The following is an 11516-nucleotide window of genomic DNA, read 5'->3' as shown; positions in this document are numbered from 1 at the left end:
GTGGGATGGGGTCAGGGCACCAGCCTTATGTCTCTCAGGTACTTCTTCCCATGCAATTGCAGTTCGGGCACATGCACACGGGGCAGAAAGAGGCAGGCCCCAAGGCAAGGGCCGCCTCTGCCTGAACTTACCATTTGCAGCCAAATGTTAGTGGTTAAAACCTGGTTCTTCTCATCCTTAAAAAAAAAACAAAAAGAGAAGGGTGACATAAATATGGCTTCGGTGCTTCACAAAAGGAGCTATGATACAATGATTTATGCCCAAATCTGACTTTGGGGATCGGTGTTACATGTGGCAATTAGAATGCACCATGCACTTCCAAATCTATGCCAGCAGCATTTCCCCAGAGCCAAGCTTTTCTATTTACCTGAGGAATTCCACATTTATTACAGAGCACTTACAACGGATGGCAAAATATAAAGAAGAAAGTTAAAATCGGGCTATCCCGCCATCAGAAATGATGCCAGCTAAAGTCCTAGGCCACTTATCTTTACACTCCCCCAGGAAGAAGCGTGGTCATGGGGAGCTCTTGGCTCATATTTAGGGTCTAAATGGGCCATACACCTGCTTTATCTCTGCCCGGGGCTGGGTTCTTTCCTCTTTCTCTACCCAGCAGGCCACACGTCAGACCCCTGACACCTAAATAAATACAAGCAAGCGAGTAAACACAGGACCAGGAAGGTAGGAACCTTACAAATACTTGCTCAACACACTTCTGTCTTTCTGATTTCAGAATCCATTTCTCCATTTCCAAAATAGGATCCAGCTGGGGTTCAAGTCTGCAGACCATCCAGGTGATTGGGAGAGCACAAGTACCATGGTTTGGCTCGGACACTGAGCACCTCTTAGGTTTGGGTCTCGGGTGTTAAGTCTCCCCTGGAATGCTAAAGGCACCATCTTCACCTTGGCATTACTGAGAGGTGGTAGAGCCTTTACAAGATGAGTCAAATGGGTGAAGTAGAACATGCATTTTCCAGACATATTAAAATGCCAGCCCTTCTTCCTCTTAGCTTTCCCTTTCTGGCCTGGAGTGGGTAGTTTCCCTCTGCCACAGGCTTCCCCAATGATGTGCTTCCTCACTACAAGCCAAAAAGCAAGGGAACCAACTTCTTAATGACTGGGCTCTCAAAAACTGTGAGCCACGCCTTTTCTCCGTATAAGTTCATTCTTTCAGGTGTTTATTCCAGCACCAGAAAGCCGAGTAGCACACCATCTAAAGGTGTCTTATCAAATGAGGTCCTTCCAATTGGCTTGGCACCAACTCTTTTTCACATAGCTGGCTACACCCAATTGCGTCAGCAAAATACAAGTGCAAAGCGATCCTGGAAAGATCACTCACTGGTTAAGATAACTGGAAGCTCTCCCAAAGGACTTAGGTTCTATTGCCAGTAGCCACAAGGCAGCTTACAATCATCTGTAACTCCAGTTCCATAGGATCCAATGCCCTCTTCTGCCCTCTCTGGCCACCTAGCACACAACTGATGCATATACACACATGCAAACAAAACACCCTTCACACATAAGGAAAAAATTTCAATTAAAAAAGAACAATGGCAATGGGTTTTTGATCCTACTGCACGTACTGGCTTTGTGGAAGCCTAGGCAGTTTGGATGCTCACCTTACTAGACCTGGATGGAGGTGGGTGGCCCTTGGACTTCCCACAGGGCAGGGAACCCTGATTGCTCTTTGGGCTGACGAGGGAGGGGGACTTGGTTGGGGGAGGGGGAGGAAAATGGGAGGCGGCGGCGGGGAAGAGACAGAAATCTTTAATAAATAAATAAATAATAAAAAATGTGCAAGGTGATAGTTACACTGAAAATGCTGTCGGTCAGTTTGGGATCCTCAATTCTAACTAAAGGACTAAGAGCATTAGCCACCAATACCCTCCAGGGAAAGTATTAACGAAGTCCTGCCAAGAAGTGGCCCCTTTAATCGTTGTATAAGAACTACCTGGCTGGGTTCACTGACAAAGACTCACCAAAAACCGACCCCTGGCCAAAAGCACGGGGCATCTACCAGGGTGGGGTGCAGTTAGTGGCTAGAAATGCATATGAGAGTTGAACACTGCCCCTTGTGGACAATGATCAGCAAGGCTGATACATGATGTTCCTGTGCTTAGATGTTCATCTGCTGGGTGCTTATGAAGAAGGTGCGATGAGAAAAGACCAAGCTGTCTGTGGGAGGGGCCTGGGACAAAGCACCATCCCAAGCCAGGATGAGTCCAAAAGAATCTACAGTTTGATCAAAGCAAGAAACAAATCTACTTTACTAAACTAAAATGTGCCACAGTGCTTACTAGTAAACATTTGCAGGTTCACATGTCCCATGCTCTATGATGAGCAAATGTTCTCCGATAGTTATATAGTTTTATATATATATATGTATATATATATATGTATGTATATATAGTGTGTGTCTGTGTGTGTGTCTATGTGTATACATGCACAGAATTATATTTCAGGATGTATATCTGTTGCCTCAAGTTACTAGGCAGCCATTGTTACTGATGGACTTAGAGTTAGCAAGAATTCCATTCAGGTGCCTTTTCTTCTTTTTAATTGTATTTGTGCCTGCCTCTCCTGAGAGAGGCTTCTGTGGTTTGGGAGCTCAATTACTACCAATCTAATTAAAAGCCTTTCTTCTTTCCAAAGTCTGGACAGAAACCTCATTAGAGTGACACTGAATTTCCTTGCTGTGTCGCAGCATGGGACCGAAGCACAGAGCCTCAAACTGTAATCAACAAGCAGCAGCCACTCACCACCTGGCAGCACAGCAATGCCAGCCAGAGAGGTCCACACCAGGCTGCAGAGGAAGTCCGGCGCCAGGCAGGATGCTGCCACTCTCCATCTGGATCTCCTCTTCTCCGGTCACCCTTGGTCAGGTGGCAAGGTCTCTCTTTCCTTCCCACCACATATGAAGCCTTCTGCCATACAGGCACATGTGTGCACGCTCATATATTTACAGTCTACCAGTTTGCTTCCACAGGGGGGATGCTGACTACAGCTCACTACACAGAGGGTCAAAACACAAGTCCCTTGGACATCACACAAGGCTTTTCTACAAGTTATGGTCCAGCCAAGTTTGTATTCTTTCAGCAATTATTGCTGGTATTCCCACCACAGCCATTACACTGGAGTGAGGGGCACAGCAGTTATACAGTTAGTGCTGGTATTCCCACCACAGCCATCACACTGGAGTGGGGGGCACATGCTGCTTCTTTGGCGGTCGGGGCTGGACTGGGAGGAATGGGCTTTCTCCTTCCCAGAATTGTGTTCTCATCGCTCCACCTCTACTTCCTGTCTGGTTGACCCGCCTGTACTTCCTGCCTGGCCAATCAGCGTTTATTTAATTTTTTTTTAATTTTTTTTTTGGTTTTTCGAGACAGGGTTTCTCTGTGGTTTTGGAGCCTGTCCTGGAACTAGCTCTTGTAGACCAGGCTGGTCTCGAACTCACAGAGATCCGCCTGCCTCTGCCTCCCGAGTGCTGGGATTAAAGGCGTGCGCCACCACCGCCCGGCTTCAGCGTTTATTTAAAACATATTTAACAGAATACAGACAATTCTCCCGCACCAGCACACCACATGTATCCTACAAGCAACAATAGCTCTAGTCTAGGTCTGTTATAACAAACACCATCAACAAGCTGGCTGTGGTGGCACATAATTATAATCCCAGAACTTGGGAGGTGGAGGCAGAAGATTCAGGATATCAAGATGATGCTCAGCTATGAGGTCAGCTTGATTTACACAAGACCCTGCCTCAAGAATAAATAAATAAAGCAAAATATAATAAAAACAAAATTAAAGTTAAGCAGCAGCAACACTACTGAAAACATCATAAGCCTAGCCAAGTGGTGGTGACTCACACCTTTAATCCCAGCACTCAGAAGACAGAGGCAGGTGGACCTCTGTGAGTTTAAGGCCAGCCTGGTCTACAGAGCAAGTTCCAGGACAGCAAGGCTCCATAAGAAACCCCGTCTCAAAACACCAAAAAAATAAAAAAAATAAGCCACGAGGCTGACAAACAGCAAGTATTGTTTCTCAATTTGGAGGTTGGATGCCCAAGGTCACTAAACCAGAGTGTGGCTCTGGTACAGCTAGTGAGGGCTTCAGATCCATGGAGAGATTTCTTCAAGCTACCATCTGGCTCTTACTGCCACGAGAGGCTGGGCAACACGGAGGGGCACAGTCTATCTCGGCTCCTACCAGTGCGTACTACCCAGGGTTTCTCTCCTGGGAAATAACAGTAACAGCTACCACAAAAGCTTCCTGAAACGAGTGAGGAGCAGTGCCATCTAGTCGACAAGACGTCACTCGGTGCTAGCCGTGCTAGCAATTGTGGCTGCATAGCTGTCGCCTGATGGAGCCCTCCTGCAAGATAGAACCTGCAGCCCAGCAAGAGCGCCTCACTGTCAGCTGACTTGCCCTCCGTCACATCAGTGAAGAGCACCCTTCAATTTGTGTGACATGCTTTTAAGGAATCAACCTTAAATTATGGTGCATCTAATGCAGCCTGCAGAGGGTTCCGATGATGTCTGCCACGCAGTCTCACGTTTCTCCAGCTGTCACTCCTTTGGGAGTTACGAGGAGATGATGCTCCACAGTATTTTACAAAGCTCTGAAAAAAGCCATATATCAACCCCGTCTAATTTCAGAAAGATATAAATTCACATTTGCTGAACGCTCTTACAGTTTATAACAAACATGACTTATTTTATCTCTTTTCAGCCATGTTTTTATCTGAGACAACCCAACAAGGCTAGTTATTATTTTAAGTAACTGAAAATGTGCAGGTGGGCTCCCAAATTTCATTTTCTATGCCCGTTTGTTTTTGAATGTTTTTATATGAACGCATACTGCCTTATGACCAAGAGAAGGTAATGCATCCATGCGTCAACTGTGAGACCGTGAGCAAGCCTCTGGCTTTGGCTCACACAGTTAAGGCAGAAGGTGAGCTGTGCACTCTGATAATCCCATCACTGTGTAGGCTGACACAAAAGGATCAAGAGTTTGAGAATAGCATGGCCTACGGATTTAAGACCCTGTCTAAAGAAACGTAAGCGGAGATCCAAATCATCTATCTCTTTGACCAGATATTATGTATTCTGAACTAAAATATCTTCTTGAGCCCATGTTGCCACAGTGAACACTTTGGTAATGTTTGATTTTATATCAACAACAACAATACTGACACTTGATATCTGTTCCAGACAGAAGATCTCAGAGAGCAATCTGGGATGCCTTTCGGGTAATAGTTCTCAACCTGTGGGTCTTGACCTCTTTGGCAAACTTCTATGTACAAAAAAATATTTACGTTAAGATTCATAACTGTAGCAAACTGCAGTTATAAAGTAGCAATAAAAATAATTTCATAGTTGGAGTCACCACAACACGAGGAACTCTTAAAAGGTCGCAGAGATAGGAAGGTTGAGAAGCGCTGCTCAAGAGACTCAGCGAGGTTAAAACTTCTTCATAATAGTGACATATTACTTCCCTCTTTTCTCTTTTTTTGCTTGTGAGCAAAGGACAGAGTTCTACTGAGGTTACATGCTATGGTGGGTGATTGGCCTGAGGCTGAATAAAGACACACGTAAGAATCACCTACTAAACAAATTACTAAAGAAAGATTTGCAAAACTATAAAACAATAACCCTTCTCACGCAAAGGGTTATGTGTTGGAAAAGTAATAGTTTTTCTGGAAGTAATATTTAACCTAATAGGGTTATCATTATAAATGAATGAACTTTACATAATTTTTGCATATATATATTTCAAAAAATTTCAGCCTAGTAAAATGTAGAAAGCTATAACACATACACATAAAACCCGAGGATCGGGGCCGGAGAGATGGCTCAGAGGTTAAGAGCACTGGCTGTTCTTCCAGAGGTCCTAAGTTCAATTCCCAGCAACAACAAGGTGTACAGGCAGGTGTATAAGCAGGAACAACAAGGTGTACAGGCAGGTGTATAAGCAGGTAGATTACTATATACGTGATAAATAAATAAAATTAAAAAGACTAAAGATCCTCAAAACCTTTAAGAGAATAAAGGAGTCCTTAAGCATCAAAGATTGAAGCCGACTGCAAGAGGCCTGGCATTCTCTACCCCCGGTTCTCACCTGCTGGGTACAGAGAGCTCTTTCCTCACCCTCAGTCTAGACTGTTCAAGGTCTTGCCTAGGAATGATGTGAAAAGTCTGGAGATCACAGGCAGACCTGGGCTTTCCCACTCACTGCCTGCACAGACTCCAGTGGCTGCCGAACTTTGTCACGACTGCTTCCTTATTTGCAAACCCAGAAGTGACAAACGGCAAGAAAAGTCACCCACAGTATCTAGAACACAGAGTCCCAAAGAAATTCTCCATAGTTCGGTGACCAGAGGAGTGACTGCTAGCACAATGGAGCTCAAACACTTACAGAGTGGCCAAATTGCTAGCATTTCCTCTACATGTAGTGGCCTGTGTTTGGGGTGGTTGTTTTACTCTTGCTAAAGACAAGGCTTAGAAACTAAGTGTTTAGCAGCCTCATTTCATTTTCAGAACTGGTACACAGGTAGACAGTTACTCTGTGACAGATGAATCCACAGATGCCCCCTCACCCCCACCCCCGCAATGAGTGCAGTAGAATGTCTGATCCTTAGATCCTTGGCTACTGGGATCTTTATACACAAGCACCTAGCACAGGGGAGAGCTTCACCAAGGATTTTCACCAGTGGAAACAGTGTGGCTACATCCCGAGTATCCGAACACAAGACAGGGAAGCTGGAAAACCAGTCCCCACTGTGGCAGACTGCAGCCCTTGAGAAACTACTGCAACAATAGCTTCTTGGGCGATTCTGAGTTCTCTGATTCTATTTTTAACTATCAGAGCCAATCATGCATTGCTTGAGAGCACTGTTTTTAGAAGTGATACAGAAGAAAGGGCTTAAGGGATTTTTTAAAAAATCAAAGCAGAATATAACAGATTTTTTTTTATAAAACATTTCCTACTTAGTGATGGGTGTTTGATTCCTTGCTGACATCATCTACCTTAGAAAAACCCAGGAAAGCAAACTAGAAACCCAGACAATCAGGCTGAATCCTTTAGGCCGGATAATTGCAAATATGCAGAGGCAGTGTCTCCTGGACAATAATGAAACTGTCATTTCCCCCTCTGAATCTCACTCAAGATACTGAAAGGCAACAAGACACACAGCCAAGAAAGAGCTCCCACCTCACTGTCTGCACTCAAAGGTGCCCATGTCAGATAAATCCACAGGTGCATTTTCAGCTGCATGCGCAGGTTCCCTTCACTGAAGGCATTTCGTGTCTCCCACAAGGAACAAAGCCTGGCAGGCAGACTGCAGTAGCAGAACCTAACAGAGAGAAGAGCAGCCTTGGGGGTGAGCAAGGCAGGGGCGGTGGGGATAGAAGACTGGAGGGAGAAAGGCAGAAAAGACACACAGCTCAGATATCCTGAAGAGGGAGCAAGGGTTTGCATACCTCTATGCTGAAAACAGCCTCCTTCCTCAACCAGCACTGGGCATCCTGACACTGATCACAACAAACATGCGCAACAAGTGAAAAGCAACCATCTTCAAAAGAGTCCAGAGGCCTGAGATACTAAGATTCAGACAGCATCAGTGAGGCCTGGGGCTTTTCCAAAGAGCTCTCTCCCATGTAATCCATCAAAGATCTGACATCCCAAGGAAGGAATCCCAACAGGCCAAAAGACAAATGGGAAAAGAATGAAGTGTGTGAACAGAAGTTAGGAACAGAATTTCTTTATCCATTTGCTCACTATCTTTCAAACTTTATCCTTATTTACCAAGCGGTGCTGGGGCTCCCTCATGTTAACAGGTGTTCTGATGTCATGTCAGCCCCCTTGTTTAAATTTTCTTTTGTGCTCATGTCTTCCTAAGCCGCTGGTTGGGCACTCACTCCCTAGCCTAGGCAGATCTTGACCTTATGATCCTGCTGCTTCTGTTTCCCAAGTAGTTGGGATCACAGCAGACACTTGGATACAAAGCTTAAATTTATTTTTAATTGATATACTAAAAAATCATAAAATCACACATAATGTATGATGTACCTGTGATGTTTCTCTACATGATATATGTGTGCATTATGTACTGTTTAAGACTCATTAAGCATACCTATTGCCTGAACTCTGCAGTGAAACTATACAAATGCTTTATTGTGGCTTTCTGCAACGCACGGTGCTCTAAATGCACAAAAAGTCCAATGCACAATGCCATATCGGATCTTCTTACTCCACCTCAGTATCCACTGCCTAGCCTTTTCCTACACCCCTTCCTCTAGAAACAAGATTGAGAAGCAGCAACTTCTCCTGCTTTTTATCACTGATGTCTAGTATTTCTATAAATAATATATAGTCATTGATTTAATAAACCAAGTAAACATGAACCAGGGTGCAATTTAAAAAAAGAATGACAAGAAAAAGAATTCATGGCTATTATAGCATTAAGAATACAATTAAGAACAGGCATGACATAATAAGATGAAAACTAAAATAAGCAACAAACTATGTTCACATCCATAGTATGATGGAAGAAGCGAAGAAGCAAACGACCCTTAGAAAGTGCTAACCTCAATAAGAAAAGAAAGGCAAACCGTCAGCTAAGGCGAATAAACACAGTCAGGAAAATAAACAGTCTAGAAAAGGCCCAAGCAAGAGGCCCAAGCATGCTTCTCAGTTCTTGTTATAAAACTCAATAAAGTCTTGGATTAAATTAAAATGATTTAAAAAATCAAGGTAACAAGATAATGGAAAGAAATGAGAGGGAAATCTGCAGACCTAAATAAATCATCTGAGAGCCCAAATAACACTATTACATAGTTAATAAGTTAGAAACAGAAAGGGACAAAACAGACAGCTAAAAATCGAGTTATTGGCATGAGGTAATAGCAGTTTGTGTAGATGGAAAATGGAGATTAAGTCAATTAGGCAACAAGCCTGAGACAGAAGTGAAATCAAGAGGGCACTCTGGGTTGGCTCAGAGAGCACAGCACCTGCAGGGGAGTGGAATGTTCCCAGATGTAAGCGGAGCATCTTCTCAGAGTCCAGGAAAAACAGCAGGCTCCATTAGCTGAATACCAACAGGCCGCTACATAGTATCTAAACACTACAGGCCACTACACAGTATCTAAACACTACAGGCCGCTAAACAGTATCTAAACACTACAGGCCACTACACAGTATCTAAACACTACAGGCTGCTACACAGTATCTAAACACTATAGGCCGCTTCATAGTATCTCAACACTATGGGCTGCTACATAGTATTTAAACACTACAGGCCGCTACACAGTATCTCAACACTACAGGCTGCTACATAGTATCTAAACACTACAGGCTGCTACATAGTACCTAAACACTACAGGCCGCTACACAGTATCAAAAGGGATATAAAACAAATGACAATTTAAAAGTAACCCTTAGTTTACCAGAAAGAAAAAATAAATTTCAACAACAAACTTAAAGAGAATATTTTTCCAACATCATATTTTTATTAATTATTTGGAAATTTACATTTGCTTCTCATTCTTCCCAGGTCCACCAACCCACCCTTATGCCCTTTCTGCAAAAGAAAAAATAATATACCAAGTTCAATTTGTGTTGCTCATGTCCTCATCGGAGCACCATCAAAGTCCCAGTGGCCAGCCCCTTAAGGATAACTGAGTCATTCCCCACCCGGGACACCAGAAGCCACCAACTGTGAAGAGTTGCACTTGAACATCTTTATCATGATGTTTAAGGACTCTCTTCAATGGCTTCCTGTCTTTAAGAGAGTTTTACAAGTGTGTGACCTGCCACTACAGTCAACTGCAAAGCCAGTGAACTGGGAGGTGCCTATGTGGAAGGGACAAGACCCTTCTACCAAGCCTCCACTCCACATGCATCTTTCTCATGGTACCCACCATACACTAGAAGAACCCACTGGGAGAACAAAAATAAAATTTGTCATTTTGGTCTGGACACAAAACAAGAAACAGGATAGACTATTAACCTCCTAAGAATATTGTCTTCTTTCAGAGAATTCAAACTTAAACAGCCTTTAGTGCCTGAGAACTTTACAAACCATGCACGTAGCTCTAGACTACTAAAGCTATGAAGTACCAACCAACAGAATAAATAAATGACCAAACAGAAGAATAAACAAAAATTAACTATGTTTAGAAACATTAATATAAGATCTTTAAGGTTTAACATAAAAAACATATTAGGCAAGAAATTATTTTTGACCAAGGGATTAAAAAAATAAAGTTTGGAAAAATTATTTTAAAAAAAATCAGATAAGCATATCAGGAAGATAGGAAATGTTCTTCACAAGTAAGGGAGAGGATGTCAAATCATCGGAACACATCTCCACAAATTTAGATGGAGAGCTAGTTAGTAACATGTCTGAGCCATTGGCAAAACAGTGTTGTAATTAATATAGTTTTTTTGTGTTGATTATTCTGGTCTGGGAAGATGGGAAACAAAAGTACAGTCTCTGTTTACACTAAAAGATAAATAGGACAATGGATTAGGAAAAATAGAAATGATAATCAGAAAGTGGAAGACAATGTGACATAATGACATGGAAAACATGCTTTAACAAACAAACTGAAAATATCCAATACACATCGACACACACACACACACACACACACACACACACACACACACACACACACAAAAAGAGCAGAAGAAATGTCAAGGAAGGAAAGATTTCCAAAAGTAGACAATGAATCCTCAGATTAAGGAAGTACAACATCCTCAAAAGGAAATGAAGGAATTAAAACCCAATAAAGTACATTTCTTTTCTATTCCAGCATGCAACGACTTTAACATCAAGCACTCCTATACTTAAAAGAAAAACACCAAACAGACTGAAAAACCAATGGCTTTTCTCAAGACACAAGAGGCACTAAGGTTGCAGGGTAAAGTGTGACACAAAAATCTGCATGTCAGCAAATGCTAAAGCATAGCCCAGAGTCCTGAACTATAGCAGTGCTTAAATGGGGATTTGATAACCACTGTAACCTGAGTGTGAACTTGAAAAAAAGTAAGGATGACCATAGACACCGGATGTCATACAGTTTCACAGTTTTTATCTCTAGGAACTGGACCATGCTCTCTTGGTATATGTGCAAGATTCCTCTGCGGCTATTAAAAGCAAACAGAAAGTAACTTTGGGAACAGATGCAGAGTCTTCACGTAAATAAGAAAAGCCTATGTTCCTGACAGAGCCTCATCAGTCACTCCTCCCCTCTAGAACACTGCAGCAGTTCTCTGGATAACAAGAGGGCTACAAACCAATGGAGAGACACTTGTGAAGATCACAACTCAGAGGGGAGCCCAGGAAAAGAATGACATTAAACCTAGGACATTTGCCCTAGCCCCCACAATGTCACCATACCCTAGCACCATCATAAACAGTAACCATCCATGATAGGTTACAGCAAGAAGTTTCAGTTTTCTCAGGAAGGGAGAGAGAGAGAGAGAGAGAGAGAGAGAGAGAGAGAGAGAGAGAGA

General features: G+C 42.9%; 1 protein-coding gene across 2 annotated transcripts in view; it reads right to left on the bottom strand.

The window, feature by feature from the left end:
• The window catches only part of Chrna7 (cholinergic receptor nicotinic alpha 7 subunit), a 109100-nt gene that overhangs the window by 60907 nt on the left and 36677 nt on the right, over window positions 1-11516 (bottom strand). For both annotated transcript variants that reach the window (XM_005357810.2, XM_026784381.1), the window contains one exon: window positions 132-176. In XM_005357810.2, coding sequence (XP_005357867.1) covers window positions 132-176 — 45 coding nt within the window. The remainder of the gene's footprint in view (window positions 1-131; window positions 177-11516) is intronic.

Source organism: Microtus ochrogaster, chromosome 22 (assembly GCF_000317375.1).
Source record: "Microtus ochrogaster isolate Prairie Vole_2 chromosome 22, MicOch1.0, whole genome shotgun sequence".
Lineage (NCBI taxonomy): Eukaryota > Metazoa > Chordata > Mammalia > Rodentia > Cricetidae > Microtus > Microtus ochrogaster.
The sequence above is the reverse complement of the archived record's forward strand: the minus strand, read 5'-3'. Positions and strand labels throughout refer to the sequence as shown.